The 20,255-nt window shown below is 29.2% G+C and overlaps 4 protein-coding genes across 5 annotated transcripts; 3 read left to right on the forward strand and 1 right to left on the reverse strand.

Annotated features, from left to right (window-relative positions):
• The first annotated feature begins 1,069 nt into the window (after nucleotides 1-1,069).
• LOC124531165 lies at nucleotides 1,070-5,241 on the forward strand. Of its 2 annotated transcripts, none has more exons than XM_047105640.1 (4): nucleotides 1,070-1,340; nucleotides 1,676-1,984; nucleotides 2,695-2,824; nucleotides 3,451-5,241. In XM_047105640.1, exons 2-4 carry the CDS (start codon nucleotides 1,686-1,688, stop codon nucleotides 3,670-3,672), a joined length of 651 nt encoding a protein of 216 aa, XP_046961596.1. In that variant the 5' UTR covers nucleotides 1,070-1,340; nucleotides 1,676-1,685; the 3' UTR covers nucleotides 3,673-5,241. The 2 variants fall into 2 exon arrangements, with proteins under 2 accessions (XP_046961596.1, XP_046961595.1); XM_047105639.1 differs by having other exon boundaries at nucleotides 1,071-1,289.
• A 792-nt stretch (nucleotides 5,242-6,033) lies between these two features.
• Nucleotides 6,034-8,022, reverse strand: LOC124531203 (neuroguidin). The gene is made up of 2 exons (XM_047105693.1): nucleotides 7,793-8,022; nucleotides 6,034-7,675 (listed from the first exon to the last, which is right to left on the reverse strand). The coding sequence occupies exons 1-2, from the start codon at nucleotides 7,799-7,801 to the stop codon at nucleotides 6,797-6,799; spliced, it is 888 nt and encodes a 295-aa protein (XP_046961649.1). The 5' UTR covers nucleotides 7,802-8,022; the 3' UTR covers nucleotides 6,034-6,796.
• Nucleotides 8,023-8,406: 384 nt separating this feature from the next.
• Nucleotides 8,407-12,019, forward strand: LOC124530884 (transmembrane 9 superfamily member 4). The gene is made up of 9 exons (XM_047105239.1): nucleotides 8,407-8,570; nucleotides 8,643-9,031; nucleotides 9,162-9,317; nucleotides 9,445-9,722; nucleotides 9,876-10,079; nucleotides 10,176-10,593; nucleotides 10,676-10,859; nucleotides 10,938-11,076; nucleotides 11,542-12,019. The coding sequence occupies exons 1-9, from the start codon at nucleotides 8,562-8,564 to the stop codon at nucleotides 11,640-11,642; spliced, it is 1,878 nt and encodes a 625-aa protein (XP_046961195.1). The 5' UTR covers nucleotides 8,407-8,561; the 3' UTR covers nucleotides 11,643-12,019.
• Nucleotides 12,020-13,352: 1,333 nt separating this feature from the next.
• LOC124530885 (carbonyl reductase [NADPH] 3-like) lies at nucleotides 13,353-14,396 on the forward strand. The gene has a single exon (XM_047105240.1). It carries the CDS (start codon nucleotides 13,487-13,489, stop codon nucleotides 14,309-14,311), a length of 825 nt encoding a protein of 274 aa, XP_046961196.1. The 5' UTR covers nucleotides 13,353-13,486; the 3' UTR covers nucleotides 14,312-14,396.
• Nucleotides 14,397-20,255: the final 5,859 nt, after the last annotated feature.

Below are 20,255 nucleotides of genomic sequence, written 5' to 3' on the forward strand. Positions count from 1 at the left end.
TGATGTTACATTTGTTAAAATTTCCTTATTAACGGCCTCACAATTACAAAACACGTTATCTATACAGGTTGCGGAAGTCGCTGATATTCTTGTAGGTTCACAAAACATGTTATTTAGATTAAAAGATTGAAATAAATTTATAAACCTAGTACTTATGGATGATTGCATTAAAATGTCAATTTTAAAATCTCCACAAATAACGATATTTTTTCGCCCAGTAGAGACTCGCTTAACTCGCGGGCGTCCGCCATCACACATTCAAAAATGTTAAAATCCGATTGTGGAGGTCGGTACACGCACATTGCTATAGTATGCTCGAGTTCCACGCATGACAGTTCAACAGTGCGCTCTATGGAAAGATCCACAATGTCTTTTCGCTCTTTACAGTTTATATTCTGTTTTGTGTATATTAATGATCCTCCATGTTTAGTTATATTTCTAAAGAACGCACTTGACAATTTATAATTGTTAATACTAGGTGGTAGCTGATGTGACAAGATCCAATGTTCGCTAATACAAAATATGTCAATATTATAATACTTTAAAAATAATTCAATTTCGTTATCTTTGCTGGATAAGCTTTGTATATTCTGATGTACAATACTAATGATATATTTACAGTGCTTATCTGTTGTCTTATTACTTAGTTTTCTAATTTATTATTGTTATTTATTAAATTGTAATATCTACAATTGGATCAAATATATTATAAGCTAACAATGTAGCTATATGTCGTTTATATTTACATTGTATCCTTTGTGAGCTTAAAGTTAAATATAAATTTATTTATGTCAAAATTAATAAATACGTCACTATAACGGCATGTCATGCTATGTAGAAATTGATTTAAATTATAGATGTATTTATTTTGTGCTTCCGTTAGTCAGTTAGAATATGGGAAATAAAAAAAATCACATAGTAGAAATTTACATTTATAATTTTTATTTATGTCAAGAAGTGTGTTCACTGATTTTAAGACATCTTTTTTTCTAACTGATAAACTGTCTCCGTAGAAAATTATAATATTAGAATTTTCCTTATATTTAGTTTGATTTTTTTTTGTTTATCATTTCTATGTATGGTATCCCTAGACTACAAATGTTAATTACTTTTTGCTTCAAATTCTTACTTAATAATGATCCCATGCCCTGGCCTACCTTGTCCGAGTACATATATGTATTATAAGTATTACAGACTGTGTCAGAAATTGTATCCAGGCCATTTGGGCTATTACTTCCTGTAATGGCACGTTTCTGGGAAGTGGTCTCGTAACACAAATTCTATAAATGGTATATAAAAACTCTAATTACAAATTATGGCAATTTTTTTTTATTACAACTGTAAGTATATTACAGAATAATATCAGGTAAATACGGTCGATACTACCTAATCCAATAAAATATCAATGGATAGAATAACCTTTGTCTGTCTATAAGTTTGTTCCACAATGGTGACTTAATGAAAGTATTGATTAGACCTTTTATTGTTTACCATGAAATCCAAGTAAATAAAATTATAATGTCATTTTATAAACAAAAACTGCAGCATTCAACGCGCCAAAACGTACTGGCTAAATAGAGCACCTACATATTTGAAATAAATGACATTTTATTAGTAAGTTTATAATTATTATTATTCACACATGTTGACAAGCATTTTTTAATTAATTTTATAGATTTCTTACAATGAGATCTAAAAATGCAACACCTAAGAAGCCACAACAAATTCTTTTCTGCAAAAATACCTATGGACCGAAAGTCAAAGTTCAAAATTGGGATTATCAAATGCACGTGGAAAAGAAGGATAATTATGTATACCGGGATAATTTGAGTAATCACATCAGTACGTATTTGCGTTGGGGCGATCAAGATCAAAACATAGGCAAAAGTGAAACACGAGCTATGCTTGAACAAGTATTTACAAAAACAAATCCAGTTTATGCTTTTAAGCCCCTCGTTAATTTTACTTCATATCCATGCACCGAGTAAGTAGAAAGTATTTTAAAATGGTAAATACCATATACCACAAATAAAAACAAAGACGAGTCTTATTGATATATTTATTACCAATTTTATAATAAGCATTAGTTACTTGTACGATGACCTATTGGGTTTATAACATTATAAAGTCTTAGCCAAGAATTAAAATCCAGTCAGGCACTACTAAATTTTTTTTTTTTTTTTTTTTTTTTTTTATGGCATAGGAGGCAAACGAGCAGGAGGCTCACCTGATGGAAAGTGACTACCACCGCCCATGGACACCTGCAACACCAGGGGACTTGCAGGTGCGTTGCCGGCCTTTCAAAAAGGAGTAGGCTCTTTTCTTAAAGGTTCCCATGTCGTATCGGTTCGGAAAAACCGCCGGCGAAAGCTGGTTCCACAAAGTGGTTGTGCGAGGCAGAAAATGTCTGAGAAATCGCGCTGTTGTGGATTTTCGGACATCATTACTAAATATTACAGTTTGTAAGCACGAACAAAATTACTTTGAAAGTTCCATCCAAACATAACTATCGTAAGACTTTATTAAATAAAGACACGATTGCAGGCATAAGTTTGTTACGGTTTTCATCTACGTGCTCCCAAGAAATATACATAAGCACATCTGGTATATAAGGTGTCTACGGATATGTGACAATCACATATGCGCTAATATTTTTTCCAATAATAATACTTAACATGCATATTGAATCTTCAGTACCCCTGGTCGAAATAAACTGATGAAAAATGCAAATTTGGCACAACTTCCCTCAGACTTCGGTGTTATGGATTATCTTACAACTCAACAAGACGAGTACAGAAATCCTTTTGCAACTGTTACTCCACCGGTATGTATAATTAGTTACTTATGCAAATATAAAATTAGTCACAGTACAAATTTTATACCTACTACATTTTCAAGTTAAAGTAAATAAAGTCGCCGGAGTATAAATTTCAAAACATTTATAAGTGACTTAGCTTGTGTCGAATAGAAAAGTTATAATTTTAAAACCCCAAAAACAAACTACCACCGTATTAATAATCCGGTCAATATTTACTATATTTTAAATAAGTATAGGTAATGACCCACATATAATAGTTCCAGTTCTATAAATTACATAACGCATGATTTAGAAAATAAAACTTTATATACCTATTTTGAATTAGTTTTATAGCTTATCTTTTATTATGTAGAAATATAATAATAGTGCTTTTTATTGGCCCAACTAGAAATAATTACAATTAAATGCACAAATAGTCCTTACAAATTGATCATCTGGATTGTCATCCATACGCCTAATGTCGTAATAAACATAAAAATTGCAAAAACATCTTTAAAAACAACGTAATCTGACTAAGATTACGTTGTTTTTGTTTAAGTTGGAAGTTTTCGGAGAATCTACTACGAACCAGCCCACTAACATTTCTCGTATTGTTAAATTGTAAACTATATAATATATTGTATCTTCAACAGTTAACAATGGCTTCACCTGTGTGGTTGATGAACAGAGTAATTCGGTCAGATCTTACGCATAACCATGGAACAGCACCCCCCAAAGGAGAATATCAATGTTTGGACACTCATACGCCCATTGGCCATATTCGTCAAATGAGATTATTTCGATACCAGTCATTTAATCCAGCAACATGCGTACAAGATTTTCCTTCTGTTGATTTATCAGTCGACAGTAAATAAAATACATGAGTTTTAAAATTCCTTTATTACGTCATAATCTAAAAAAATAATCAAAAATGAATATCATAGAAAAAATAACGATGGCTTGAAAACGCTTAAATTACAACATGTATAAATTAATTAAAAAAAACTAGTTGTTTTTTTTATATAAAACTTAAACCTTTCCGTAATGGTGCACATTGCGAAAAAGAAAACAAATAATCAAAGCAAACATTAAAGAAAACAATAAACGACGTAATTCAAAGTTCTGACACTGTATCCAATATAAATATACCCAATTTTATAAATTATCCGTCATTCGATGTAGATACTAGCTTGTTTCATAGTTAGTACCATTAGTACCACGTATTTTAGATAAAATATATTTAATTTTAAAAGTCGGTATCTCAGAAAAAAAAACTTAAGAAAATTAAACTAGTAACTAAATACAAATTAAAAAGTTTTCAATTACAATTTAACAGTATCATGCAATTTTCTTCATCTTTAATTTCCATTACTATAAACACTTGCTTTTCTTAAAATTAAACATACTTACTTAATGTAATATTTTAGTTTTTATATTTTATTTTTTTTTATATTATATAATACACATAGTAAGGCAAATTTAAAATAGATATTTGCACTGCAGTTTTAAACATTTGTGATTCATGAGCATCATTAAAAAAACTGTAGGTATTTACAATATAAAGTTCTAGCTACTGTAAATGTCACTCATAATGTAACAGTCATTTCAATTGTAGTTAAAACGGGAGCACAGTAAATAGTAATGAATTTGTGAATAAGATATATATACACATACCCACATAAATGAAACGATTTGGTATAACATTAGTAAGCAAAATGTAGCACCTCCCTGGACGTTTTACTAGTTAAGCAGCAAAGAGTTCCAAAAGGTGACTTACATAATTATTGTGTTAAAATGCTATGTACACATAAATTAACCAACATTCTATAGCCAGTATGATGTTTATAAATATTTTATAGAGTAACAAATAAGAGCTTAACTTTAATAGTTATATTTTAATAGGATTATAGGAGCTAAATTTTACTGTGCATGTGCTTAGACAAATGGAGTACCCTGTATACTAAAATCTCTTTCTAAATTTTTATTTTATAACAGTTGTAAAAAGTGCGTCTTTATAAGGGAGGTGATTGATTGATCTTATTTCACCTGTTTATGTTAATGCTGAAAATATGTTTAACCACAAACAACTTTTCATTAGCTTCAATTATATATTTTTTTTATCTGCTTTACTATGAGATAAAATGGCCTTCTGTACTTTAAATATGTATAAATTTGTTTTGAAGATTAAAGTAACATTAACAAATAACCATTTCATTCAACCAACAAAAAATTAAAATGATCAAATCACATGTAAATACATAGGACATTGCGACTATTACTTTTATTTTCATCATTAGTAAAAAAATATATCACTTCATTGTTATGTGCTTATGCTTAAACTATTTCTATATTAGATTTTACTTCAAAGATTGGCTAAAAAAGTAATCAGTATTGTGAACGCTGTTTGTATCAATAATTGTCTCATCAATCTATAATCAAGCAAGCAAGATAACAGACATATTATTATAAAATAACATAAATCAGTGCCATATTATTATTTTACATTTTAATTAAGCTACTAAAACAGTTTGAAGATCAAATATTTAAATTTTTTATATGCCAGTTTTTAATATTTTCGTAATAAAAATATAGGTCTGATATGATATGTATGGGGAGAAGCTGTTATTTTATTTAAATATATGTAAAATTTATATTTAAAACGTATATGTATTACGCCCATTCTAAGATTGCCTTTTTGAAGGGTTTTCTTAACGTTTGCGCCTGTAAAGAGTAAAAATATTGAAGAAGTTCCTTATGCATATTCTCATCTCTAAGTCATCTGATGGATGTCTCTGTGGCAAGATTGAACATATTACGACCACATTCTTGTTTATAAAGCTTCATACAAAATAAAGGCACGAATATTTCAATAAGCGCACACACCTAAAAAGTAAAGTGATTTTTACTATGTTTTATTTAAGCTTACTTTTCTTTCATTTAGTTCGAGCACATGTGAAATCGGTTTTCAAATCAATTTCTAGTAAGGTATACTTGCATCTAGTAAAAAAAATGTATGTGCTGAATATCCCCACGAATTTTCGCATTAAATCTATAAACAAAAAATAATATGTACTAGACGATCACAGTAAAGTATAGAATTATAATTTAAATGTAGCTGAGAATGACGGAAAATAATCTGTATTAATTTAAATGTAATTGAGTTTAAAATATTTTGTTGGAACATAGGAATAGGAATAGGAAAGCTAGATTTTTTTCTATATATACCTATCTCAGACGAAGCGTGCCTAAATAAATAAAAAAAAATAATACGGTTGATAATTCGCAGAACAAGGACATCTGAATTATATTTTGGCAAAATCCCAGACCTCAAGTGAGTCATTTATCACATCATAGTAAGGTTTTAAACTAAACCCCTCTATATTACTCACTTAATGTTATAATTCATTTCAAACATAAATGAGTGCATCACAAGTATGATTCAATATTACAAAATCAGTATCCCACTGTTATTGGGTGAGTTGCACCACCTATTTGTCATTAGAAGGCAGTAGACCTTTATGTCCAAATTGAGTATTTAATCTATCACTAACAGCAATTTGTACTACTTTTTTTTCTGTGTGAATTTCTGTGCCTATACTTTTTATGTTACTTGCCGTTAGTTATTTGACTATTCAATTATCTTCACAAATTATAAAACATCATTTTTCCATGTGCAGTTTTCAACACAATTTTGGAGCATGTTTGAATTGATGTGGTTTGCAATTGATGTGGCACATGATTTATGTTATTACTAGTTTTTATTTTTAGTAATGTAAAATTTATCATTACTTCATTCTGAATACCCAAATTAGGACTATTATTCATTATGTAAATAATAATTTATTTATATTGCCAACTTTGATGAGAAATTGTTGACATGCCTATAATTTAGTTATGTATTTTCATGTGAATTTATACTTTTTAAATATTTTATTTCATACATATGCAATGTTTGACAATAATACAAATTGAGAGAAAATGTGAAACTAATTAAAGGGATCAGTGAGTACGCCGTCTTTTAAACCCTTTACCTTTTTTAGATTTTAGCTTATGTTTACGTGCTGTACTGCGAGTGCCAGTAACTTCGTCTGCTAACATACCAACTGTTGTCAACTTTTTCCTTCGATTTTTTTCTGCCTTGGTGACTGGCAAACGAGTCAGATAATTCTCTTCATATTCAGTTTTTTCTTGTTCATACTTAGATATTGAGTGCTTAACATGATTTCCTGTAGTCATTTCCAATGGGGCTTCGGAGTATTCTTCACGGAGTTCTCTCATTACATTTGAATTAAGAAACTGTTTTTTAGCTCTTTCCTTATTCTTCTTTTCAGTGTCATTCCTAGATATACTATCATCAAAATGCACTGCTGCCAATTTAGGAGGTACATATACGTTAGATTTTTCACTTTTTTCTTTTTTATCGCCACTATCTGATTCACTGCTATCTTCTTCATCATTTTCTATCTTACTAACCAGGTTGCCGGGGTTGGCGTGATATGATTGAGGATCATCTTCTGTATTTCCAACAACTGCTGTTTTAACAAGTTTATCAATTTGATATTTCAGTTTAGAATCTATTGGACGAATTTTTTCCAACACAGTTCGTATTTCAACAAGCCTGTCTATGGAAGGGTCAGATTCAATTTTCTCTCCAGAACATTTCCTCAACACTATATATGTTAAATTAATTAAATAACTGAGAAGCATTTGATATTTCATTTCTAAAAAACTCAAACCCTTGTCCGTTGTTATTTCTCCACTTTTAACTCTTAACAACATATTATCTACTAATTGTGAAACTTGCTGCACATTCATATTCATTTCTTTTAATAATTTTACTGCTTGTGGCAAGTCTGGTTGTTCCATTTCATCCGTAGCCTGAAAATGCAATTTATTATTCCTTACTAAAATGTATTTACAATAACAGTTTATTTTCAAGAAAAGCAGTTGTAACTAAAATATATGAGATTTTTAAGAAAAATAAAACAAAAATACCTGAACCATGTTGCTCCTTTTGCTACGTGCTTTTTATGTAACCTAAATTCTTTATAATGTAATAAACTACATAAAACTTTTAAATTTACACTTTTCACATAAATAATGTAATAACAGATAAAGTACTTATCATATTTCTCACATTATAATTATAAAATAAAATAAAAACATGAAAGCGACGCGTTCCGTGCGATCTAAGTAATAGTCCAAAGAGTATAAAATAAACTTCATGGAGCAATAGCCAATATTTATGCTATAGAATAAAGGTATGTCTTAAAATTCCTTGCGACATTAGGGATGTGACTTAAAGTACAAAACATAAAATAAAACAATGACTTGATCTGAGATAATTTTTTGTTTTCAGAAATTTCAGTTATAATCCCAAAGAAAATAATACAATTCAAAATACTTTAATTTTTACAAATTTTTATTTCTTTATGAGTCGGTTGTCGATAAGCAAAACTCTACTACTACTTATTTGAAAACAAATGGATTTATTGGGTAAGAAACCCAAATTGCAAAAAAAACTTCACAAAGTTGAATATTATATTAAATCAATATTTCATGTTTCATGGCAATAACGATTATACGTCAATATACAAGCCTTAAATTGTTCATATTTCATAATCTTTAGTTCTTGTCAAATAATTGTCATGTCTAAAATCTAAGTAAATTGCAGTATACCGAATATTTTTTTTTCTTCTACTAATAAAATGAATAATATTATGATTTTATCACTTTCATAACAAAAAACATCAAATAATCAAATATGTGTACTGTTAGTATTCTGTTATGAAATTAATTTTTGTTATTGTATTAAAATTATAATAATTTTCTTTTTCTTTCGTAGCTTACTTTACAGATTTTAACATTGTTGGTAAACTTAATAATATATAGTCATGGGTTTTATGTCCCTGGTGTCGCACCAGTGGAGTTTAAGAAAGGTCAAAGGATCGAAGTTAAAGCAGTTAAAATGACAAGTATACATACACAGCTACCATATGAGTATTATTCTTTACCACTCTGTATACCAAAAAATGGAACATTCGTATACAAATCCGAAAACTTAGGTGAAGTTCTACGAGGAGATCGAATCGTGAACACACCTTACGAAGTACACATGGCTGAAAATATTAAATGTAAACTTTTGTGTCACAAACAAAACGATCCAATCAATTGGAGCGTTGAAGAGTCAGAAAAAGTTGCAAGCCGAATTGAACATGAGTATTTTGTGCATTTGTAAGTCATTGCTATTTTTGAAATCATATAATGTGGAAAAGCATGTCTATATATATATATATATAACTAAAACATGTTTCAAATTCAATTTCTCATGATACTTTTATTCACTTTATATTCTTTATTGTAGATTGATCGACAATTTACCAGTGGCGACAAAAATCATTAATGTTGATACTTCTGAAAGAACAATTGAGCAAGGTTATCGCCTTGGATTTATGTCTAAAGGAAAAACATACATTAATAATCACCTGAAGTTACTTCTCAAATACCACAAACATAGCCAGTGAGCTACTTTTCACTTAATTTTATAGGAATCACATGATTCTTTTTCTTTTATAGACAATAAAATATAGTACTTCAATAAGTAAAATATTTTTTTAACACAGTTTAATAGATAATATTGTTTACAGGGATTCATATAGAGTGGTAGGTTTTGAAGTAGAAACATTTTCTGTTGATAAAGATCAAATGACTTTTGTCGATGACTCTTGTCAATTTTCATCTGAAGCCAAGCCTCAGCTTGTAAATGAGGATACAGGGACAAAATTATACTTTACTTATTCGGTGGAATGGGGAGAATCTGAAATTGAGTGGGCTTCTAGATGGGACATATATCTTGGCATGAAAGATGTGCAAATACACTGGTTTTCTATTGTTAATTCTATTGTTGTTCTCTTCTTTTTGTCAGGTAAGATTTTGTTTATAAAATAATAAATAGAGAAATCTTTTCTCATGTACTATTATTGTTTGTCTGCAAGCCTTGAGTTTTTACACCTTAATCAAATGCATAATAGTTTAATATATGTAATATCATGGAATTAAGTATATCATTAATGTTTAGGTATTTTAACAATGATAATTGTCCGTACATTGAGAAGGGACATTGCAAGATATAATTCTGATGAAAAAATTGAAGATATGATTGAAGAAACAGGCTGGAAATTAGTACATGGTGATGTGTTCAGACCACCTCCCAAAAGAATGTTGTTTGCTGCTGTTATTGGAAGTGGTATTCAAATATTTTTAATGTCCCTCATAACAATATGTAAGTCTTTTTTATTTCAGCTAATATCATAATAAATACATCATTCTCTGCAAATTTGAATAATTTTAAATAATAAAAATAATCTCATTATTCCAGTTATTGCAATGCTGGGTATGTTGTCACCAGCTAGCCGTGGAGCCTTAATGACTGCAGCAATATTCCTCTATGTATTTATGGGTCTTATAGCTGGTTACTACTCAGCACGGTTGTATAACACAATGAAAGGAAAGCAATGGAAACAAGCTGCATTCTTGACTGCTACACTATATCCCGCAATTGTATTTGGATCATGTTTCTTTTTAAATTTCTTCATCATGGGTAAACATTCTAGTGGAGCAGTACCTTTCTCGACAATGATGGCACTTTTGTGTCTTTGGTTCTGCATATCTCTGCCCCTAGTTTACTTGGGTTATTATTTTGGATGTAGGAAACAACCATTCCAACACCCAGTTAGAACAAACTTCATCCCTAGAAAAGTTCCAGAACAAGTTTGGTATATGAATACTTTAGTTTGGTAAGCAAAATAATTTAATTTTTAATGATTGTAATAGGAAATTCAATTTTCAATTTAATAAATTTGCATTTTTTGTTTTCAGCATTTTGATGGCTGGTATACTTCCATTTGGAGCAGTTTTTATAGAGCTGTTCTTCATTTTTAATGCTTTGTGGGAAAATCAATTTTATTATTTGTTTGGCTTCCTATTTTTAGTATTCTGCATACTTGTTATTTCTGTGTCACAGATTTCTATAGTAATGGTGTATTTTCAACTATGTGGTGAGGTAAATATTTATGAAAACACTAATTTAGATACATCACTTTTTAATAATATAAAATATAATTTCTTCCTTAAATTCTAGGATTATCATTGGTGGTGGAAGAGTTTTGTTATTTCGGGAGGATCTTCCGTATATATATTGATTTATTCCATATTTTATTTCTTTACAAAACTGGAAATAACAGAATTTATACCAATACTACTTTACATTGGTTACACAGGTAAGAGTTTAATAGGCAAGTATACATATTGTGTAAATAATGTCTTGAAAAATTAAGATTCATTTGCAATAAAATTTACTGACCTCATCTCCTGTTAAAGAGAAGTTTTCAAGCTTGTTCCCATCTTTATGGTAAATTTGCTTTGTGGCAGATTTATTCTTTTACATTTGGCCAATTTTCAAGAAACAGAAACATCAAGTGGTCCTTGATCCATATTGATTTAAAAAAAGAACACCTGGAATGTACATTAAAAGTAGATTTTCTATCCAAAATTATTTACTTGTCATAAAGAATATCCGATGGAATTTGGCAATTTATGTTTCTAGTTTAGAAATTCATCTTCAATTTTAAGACCTTTTTTGCCTATGTATAACAAATTATTAATTTGCCAAGTATTTGTTTAGTACTGCAGTTTTATGTTTCGATGATATAAACATTTTAAAAAGACGACATCACATTTTACAGGACTTATGGTGTTAACATTTTGGATCTTAACTGGAACAATTGGGTTCTTTGCAGCATATACATTTATACGAAAAATATATGCTGCAGTGAAAATTGACTAATTAAGGACTTGAACTGGAAGCCATTTATTTCTAAGCATTAATTTAAATATTGATTATGTGCGTGTAATTAGGGAATGCATATGTGCAGGTTTGACTGTGTGTAAATAATTTTAACTAAATAGCTTTTTGTTGTATTATAACTTGAGCATTACAAATAGCGAAATGAGTCTGACTTAGCTCATTTTTTAAATTTTTAATTAAAAGGTTGTTGGCCTAATTTTTAGACAAGACACAATGCACAATGCTAATTCTAAATATTTAATTAATAGAACAAACATTACGAGTGTATTTTAAAGCATCATAATATGGCAATCGTCACCAGGTCTTCGCGGCTTTCGGTCCACGGTAACCCTTAACTTCAATGATGTTGTAGTAAACAGATATGTTATTAACGCGCAAAAAGTGAAGACTAGAAAACGTCCTAATTGGGACGTTTGTCTTTAGTCGTTTTACGTAGTAATACGTTATAATACATCATAATTACGTAGTAATACGTTTTGCGTAATTAAAACATCTAGTTATCCCTTTTACTTATTGTTTTTATCAAGCTATCCTTTTTACTTTTAACGAAATGTAAAAATAAACTAAAATAAACGGTCCCCGGCGCGGCACACTTTTTTTTTCTGTTGTTAAGTATGGATATAACATATCCGTTTATTAGAATATCATTGCTAAACTTCAAAACTCTTTGTTAAAAGAACAGTTTTGCTAAGTATATTTACAGATGAAATTAAACATATTTAACAAAACTGTTTTTAATTTTATTTCCTGTTAAAAAATATTTTTGTAATACTGTTTTTTTTCTTTTTAATGTAAATATCAATCAGCAAATGAATCTCAAAAGAAAATTTAATTACAATGAAACGTAACATAATTGCATTATAATTTGGATAAACTCTAAAGATAATTATCTCATCTGCTGGAAACTAGATAAACCAACTATTCAATCACTTAGGTCGTAGGTACCGCTTTGAACGCATTTTTATTAAATTTTTGTAAGATTAGAAAGATATTACAAATCAGATGTCATCGAATCATTTTCATCAATTTATTATAGTATCGATCTGCAATAATCAAAACTTATATCGATACATATGAAAGAAAAGGGATTATCAAAAAAAAATTTCAGGTATGTACAATTGTACTCAAGCTATTTTATGCGCGGACCTCATCCTTTTAAAATGAATAAATACTTCACATTGCTATGAGTGCTTTAACTTGCAATAAATTATTTCAAAGAGAAATGACATTTATCTTCGCCTTTTATTTATTATATCATCATCAAGTATTTACTGCTAGATATATATCATTTAATGACTTTTGAGCAGGTTTATATGGTTTTAGTAGGTATTCATTTGTAAACATATAAATCATATATATCAAATTAATCATAGGTATAAATATCAAATAAGAAAATAATTTTACTTTTTTAATTTAAGTAATGTAGTTTTAGCTATATCTAGAGACTGTTTTATAGTTCCAATAATGTTATCATATTTAAGCGTTTAAGTACGACGTTATAATAAATATATGCAATGTCAAATTTTCCTTTTATTTTGAGTAATTATAACCTCAATATTAGAAAAGTTGAAGCAGTAATTTATAATGTAAGCGATCATAACATTGATAATGATTTGCTGCACTACTCTTCAACTTTTGTCTGTTGCACGATTGCATAGTCTGCGTAACGTCATAAGTCAACAAGTGTCAATTGTGGAGTTGTCAATATTGTGAAGTCACAATGGCAAGTGAAATGTCATTAAAAAACTGATAAATAGAGTATATATTTTAAAGTTATATTTTTTATTGTGAATTCTAAATTGCTTATACATTTTTTGTACAAAATGGAAACCAAAGTAGCAGTTGTTACTGGTAGTAATAAAGGTATAGGGTTCGAGATTGTAAAAGGATTATGCCAAAAGTTTAATGGTTCTGTATATCTAACTGCTAGAAATGAAGAACGAGGCAGAAAGGCGGTGCAAAAACTAGAAAACTTAGGTCTCCGACCTTTATTTCATACGTTAGATGTTACAAGCGAATCTAGCATAGAGGAATTTGCTAAGTTTATTTCTACACGTCATTCCGGCATTGATGTGCTCGTAAACAATGCCGGTATTTTAGATTTTGATAAGCCTGTGCCAACTTGTGAAGAAGCTAAGAAGCTTATGGATACGAATTTCTACAGTCTTCTTACAATTTCTAAGATACTTTATCCACTACTTAAAAATGATGCTCGAATTATTAATATGAGCAGTGATTGGGGTTTGTTATCGAACATCAGAAGACAGACGTGGCTAGATATTCTTGCAAAGGATGACCTCACCACAGAGGAGATATTGCAGTTTGTTGATGACTTCTTGCAGAATGTTAAAAATGGTAAAACTGCATTTGTGTCTTTTGCTGGCCACAATGGTGACTATAAAGTTTCAAAGGTTGCTCTATCGGCTCTTACTTTTGTACAGCAGAAACAGTTCATTAAACAGGGGAAAGATATATCCATAAACTGTGTCCACCCTGGTTTTGTAAAAACAGATATGACGAAAGGAATGGGTGATTTCACTCCCGAGCGTGGAGCCCGAGCTCCTCTGTATCTAGCACTGGAAGCACCACAGTCTCTTAAAGGCACATTTGTGTGGCATGATTGTCATCAAGTGAACTGGGATGATTAGTTATAAAGAAAAGTTAATATTGTTTTAATTCTGTGATAATAGTGTCACATACACTTAAACTTTAATATATGTTTTTTTAGTAACATTTGTTTTTATGTCATTTGATTAACCTACAAGATTATGTCAAATAAGAATTGTCATTGTTAACCTTTTACAAAAAGGATTTATTCATTCATCGAAAAGATCAAATCAATAAGTTAACCATACACTGAAAATAAAAATGATTTATATATATAATTTTTTTTAATATTTTCGTATTTTTTGATTGTGTCAATATTTTTAATAAAGATCACTACACCAAACAATATACTATGACTACTTTTCCTTAATACAAGCTATAGTGTTAAAGCTGTGAAGTCATACAAATACAGTATGTTACCATTATGTACAAAAAATCCCTACATCTCCCTTATCTTCGAAACATATGATTATATATTATGTTAATATAAACAGATTTCTTAACTTTTCTTTTAATTCCACTAATTGCAGAGTATATTGTAGCTGCATGTGTAATTTGTGCATTAAAACAAATTATATTTTGCAGTTTATGCTAAATAATAAAATTACAAATTATATAAAAAGCTCCATAATATAACTACATTAAAGTTAATTATATTTTTCACTTATGAGACTTATAATGGGTAGGCTATGTAGAGATAATCTGATTGTAAATTTAAAATTAATATATACTTAATTTGCATATTAATTGATAACAGTATACTAAAATGTAGTTAAACAATTAATACTAACTTGTATTTGAGCACAATATCTTAAAGTTTAATAATTATGACATAAAAAACATATATAGTCTGCAACTAAATTGCATTTTTATAGAAAATATAATAAATTTTTATAAATAAAAAAAAACCGCCTTCAAAAATGAACTAAAAAGAAAAAAATAATCAGTTACATCCATATCCAATTTACGATTTTTTAATCACCTCTCAAAGTCGGTGCCATCATTGCTAATATAGGTACATAATACATACATACAAAAACTAAATCTATTTATTGTATAGATGACATCATTAGACAAACCTTACTATCGATACAAATTAAATGATTTCAATATAGGAATTTATTTACTTTGTTGGCACCGACTTCAAAAGGTGATTAAAAAATCGTAAATTGGATATGGATGTAACTGATTATTTTTTTCTTTTTAGTTCATTTTTGAAGGCGGTTTTTTTTTATTTATAAAAATTTATTTACTGCTTTTCAGTGTTGTTTTGTTATTTATAATTACAATTGGTAAATATTCTTATTCTTATATATAATAGTTGTTCATAAAGAATCCCATTATTTGGCTTTCGACTCTAAACATAACTCAACGCCGTTTCAATACGATATGGACTGCAACTCAAATTAAGCGTTACCTAAGTTACAATAGCCTAATGTTAACTGTTCATCGCCAATTAGACAATACCATTTTTCCCGATGCAATGCCGTTAATCATTGAGGAGTTCTCCTGGTAGTCCACCATCAGCTAGACTTCATCATAGGCATGTTTACTAACATCAATTGCTTGCCGACTATCTTAAAGAAAAAGAACTAAACCCGTAAAATTGTTACTTACTAAAAGGTTCTGATTACCAGTTGTGGTCTTCATCATCAGTTCCACTTCATCAAATGTCACTTTTCGTGAGCATATGACCAAGGCATTTTGAATAAAACCGAAATCACTATAGGTGCGCCTATAAAATTTGAGGAGTTCCCTCGATTTCTCCAGAATCCCATCATCAGATCCTGATCTCCTGACAATGGGACCACCTGTAAAACATGCCCTTTCAAACAAAAAAAGAATTGTCAAAATCGGCCCAGCCATCTTCGAGTAATTCGGTAACATACATAAAAAATTAAAAAAAAAAAAAAAAAAAAGGCCCCGACGAATTGAGAACCTCCTCCTTTTTTTGAAGTCGGTTAAAAAGTTACAATGTCAGTAAATAAAACAAGGTATAAAAAATTAGAACAAATAAACCGTAATTTATTTGGTATACTGATTTAATTTCAAAACATATGTAGATAATTTTAATCATATTCTGGTAATTAAATTGAACACTGGAAGTTGACTAGGAACTCCAGAAATATTGCAAGATACTTGAAAAAGAGCGTGAAAATCTTGTGAATAAATGAATTAAAGTGTACATAATATAAGCATAATTCCACATCGAAGATGTTTGACTCAATACTAATAAAGTACATAAATTATATAGTTAGTTATTCGAAATTTAACAAAAACGTGATTATGGTGCATTTGCCTTGCCATGGTTAATTGGATAAATCATCATTCGCAGTTATCTTAATAACTCATTTAGTTTCTAATTAAATTAGTCGATTTGTAAAGTTAGGCTCCCATGCCAGATATGTTATACCCATACTAAACAACAGAAAAAATTGTGCCGCGACGGGGACCGTTTATTTTACATTTCGTTACAAGAAAAAATGGATAGCTTGATAAAAACAATAAGTAAAAGGGATAACTAGATGTTTTAATTACGCAAAACGTATTACTACATAATTATGATGTATTATAACGTATTACTGGCATAATTATGATGAAAACGATTAAAGGCAAACGTCCCAATTAGGACGTTTTCTAGTCTTCACTTTTTGCGCGTTAATGACATGTCTGTTAACTAGAACATCATTGCTCCTATGACAATTTTTTCTTAAATATAAAAATACTATAAAACTGTTGAATTGTCGTGTACTAAAAGTAATATTCGTAACTTTCGCGTGGAAGTTAAATATTACAGGTGTCAAGTTAGTTTTTATTATTTATCTATGTTTCCTGTCTGTATGTATGTGGTTGGGCACACAACAGTAAAATACAAACTGAAGCATTAGCATATAGAATATAGATATATTTAGTTTTAGTGATGTTCAAAATTAACGTTTGACTTTGCGAAATTTTAGTTTGACTCAAATAGTTGAGTAGCACTTAAATATTTATGAGACTTTCAGTAATTACACTATTTGCCCTATTTCGGCCGATACACTAGTAGTTGGCCCTATCACACGTATTATACGAGAGTAAATAAACGAACTGAAATAACTTATGGAGAGTAATGTTATGTGTGGATTATTTAGAAAAAAAAGTAAGAAAAACAAAAATTTAGATAGTCACCATAGAAATTGTGATAAGTCACCATCTTTATTTTATTTTATACTTTATTTAATACAAAAGGTATTGTTTTTATTGTACTAAAGAAAGTGAAGTTTTTTTTCTTATTATACTCTTACAAAGTAGCTGCACCATTAGAGCATTGGTTATATATTTAAGTATCATACAGACAGCTCGTCTAGCGCTCACCCGGGAAAGTAGTGTTCTGACGATCTTCCCTACCCAAAAATTAATTTTAAGACGTCTTCTGGTTCTGGGTCTCACTCATTCTCCAGGAATTGACCATCATCGGCAAGGCACTTGAATATTTTTGCATCCAAATTTTTAAGTGTCTGACGGATTTTTGACTTCTCCCGGATTTGTTAGGCAGATTACAAATATTATTAAAAAAGCTTTATGTTAAAAAATTATAAATAAATACAATGATAAGCTTTTAAGAGTTTGGCTCAGGCCTCAGATTTTAAGAAACGTGACCAAAGTTTTTGTATATACCTAACAACCAAAATCTGAAAACTGTGATAGATTGTATCTGGAATGTACACCTTCAAATTATTAGTACCTATGCGATTTATATTTTATTTTGTTAATTTTAAAAAAAGTGTAATGGCGACCTTGGGATCTTGCTGTGGGTATAGTCAAATATATAATTTTTACCGATAATATGTACTTAATCGATATTTTTTACCTCGGACGATGTTAGGATGGGCAGGGCATAAATAATTGATATAGTAATAGGTAGATATATATATATAAGATATATATTATTACAATACAAATATTTATTATTTATTTTAAGAAATGTATGTTATCCTATATTTATTTAATATCTAAGCGATTGAAATAGTGAGCATAACTTAATAAGGCTGTGACTTTGTACAATATAAAAAAAAGAATAGTCGAGTAGGCACTTACATACAGTTAAGTAAATACGGATCTATGTGACAGCGATAAATCTCATTAGCTTTATATTTCTCATTGTGTTAAAGACTGTCATAGGGATTCACTTGTTCTAGCCCACTTATTGTATAGAAAAATCGTAATGGCGAATAGGCAAAGGGTTGGTGCTGTATATACTTACTTAACTTATTGCATTTATAATGACTGAAGCCTTAAAATGGCTATGTTTGCAATAATATATTCTTATTTGTAAACCTTTTACTGAAGGGTTATGAGGTTAAGAAGGAATTACCTTTATAAAGACTATTATTCAAAAGGCTTCATAGTAGTATGATTTCAAAATATAGACAAATAAATTTAACAGTAAATACGGCTATCACACGATAAGAACTCAAGGCAGATAAGGTAATACCTACAAATAAAAATGTTACATCACACATAAAACAAAATGAACACGTAGCACGCAAACTTCGGTATTTTGATTTCATTATAGTAGAAGGAATACCTATCTATTGCCGCTTAGTGAAATGAAGGGCAATAAACGAAATTAAACGTGTCGTGGGAAAGCTTGATTGCATTGTCAACAAATATGTATATCGTAATTGTTTACATCGTCCGGGTAACATGTTTTTTTAAATCTTTTATTTATTATTATTTTATTGTAGACCTGCGAGCAGACACTTTACAGATACGCTTTTTAAAATTGTACTAAAACTTCGTTTTAACAATCTTCTCTACAAGTTTTGTTTTCTTATTACATATTATTTCGGTATAAAAAACTAGATTATGTATTTGAAACTACCTTAAATATTTATTAAAAATAAATAATTTATACCCACAGATAGTCAATATGACAACAGTGCAATGCTAGCGTAATTGCATTTGGATTGTAAAATTTATTCGATTAACTCCTATAATAATTATTATATACTTCATTCGGTGTTTATAAACAAAGATTTTATCTATAAAATAACAAAAGTTATCAACACAGGTCATTCTTTGTTTGTTATGAAATATTAATAATTTATATAAATAGTGAATAGATTATATATTTTGCGTTTTGTGATTGCAAAAACAATATTTTATAAAATAATGTCCTGTTATTTGTGTTTCAATCAATAGATAGACCAGCAAATGTATACTTACATGTATATTTCTATATAATATATAAAATATAGAAGTAGGTAGCTATACTGTATACTTCTATATTTATCAATTTTGAATAACAGCAACTTTCAATAAATTAAATTTTCCTCTGTACTTGAAATATGCCTAGTAGTTTATTAGTAGTTTTGGTTGTTCGTGTACAAAAAGAATTTAATATTATCTTAATAACGGTAATTTTATAAATTTGATCGTTTTACTTCACATGTTATAAATATTAAGGCCCTACAGTCTTTCTAGACTGGAACGTATCTAATAGATGTTCAGATGTTCTTATTTATTGAATCTATACAGTAGTTAGGTCCACTACGGTATGATTTGATAAAATTAAACAGAGTAAATAATTTGTTGGCATTCCTGAGTGTATTATTGTAAAAGCCGTTTCCTTTTACATCAAGAAATATTGACTTGATAAAGTAAAATATTTTTTTCCAGTCTTTTGATTAACTTACTAATAACAAAGAATGCAAAAGAATCTAATAACAAGGCACAATTGTGCTTGCCTGCTATCTTTACATTAATAATGTAAAGTACCTACTTTTTTCAGGATTTTACTCAGCTTTCTCAATAGGCAATTAGCAAAACGATAAATGGTATCTAGTTAAAAAAAGCTTTCTCATTAAAAGGGGAGAATTAATTGCCATAAATATCAAATAATGAAAAAATACGTCAGGGAAATGTATTCATAAACTAATATAGTATTATTTCGTATTTTTTATTTATGTGATACAATTTTTTAACTTTGTTTCCTGAAATTGG

This window comes from Vanessa cardui, chromosome 7 (assembly GCF_905220365.1).
Source record: "Vanessa cardui chromosome 7, ilVanCard2.1, whole genome shotgun sequence".
NCBI lineage: Eukaryota > Metazoa > Arthropoda > Insecta > Lepidoptera > Nymphalidae > Vanessa > Vanessa cardui.

Bases quoted from the DNA above. Each gene is read 5' to 3' on its own strand.
- LOC124530885 (XM_047105240.1), top strand. From the start codon at position 13,487: ATGGAAACCAAAGTAGCAGTTGTTACTGGTAGTAATAAAGGTATAGGG.
- LOC124531165 (XM_047105640.1), top strand. From the start codon at position 1,686: ATGAGATCTAAAAATGCAACACCTAAGAAGCCACAACAAATTCTTTTC. The intron at 1,985-2,694 runs GTAAGTAGAAAG...TTGAATCTTCAG, and splicing joins ACTTCATATCCATGCACCGA to TACCCCTGGTCGAAATAAAC. The intron at 2,825-3,450 runs GTATGTATAATT...TATCTTCAACAG, and splicing joins TTGCAACTGTTACTCCACCG to TTAACAATGGCTTCACCTGT.
- LOC124530884 (XM_047105239.1), top strand. The intron at 9,723-9,875 runs GTAAGATTTTGT...ATTAATGTTTAG, and splicing joins TGTTCTCTTCTTTTTGTCAG to GTATTTTAACAATGATAATT. The intron at 11,077-11,541 runs GTAAGAGTTTAA...CACATTTTACAG, and splicing joins ACTTTACATTGGTTACACAG to GACTTATGGTGTTAACATTT.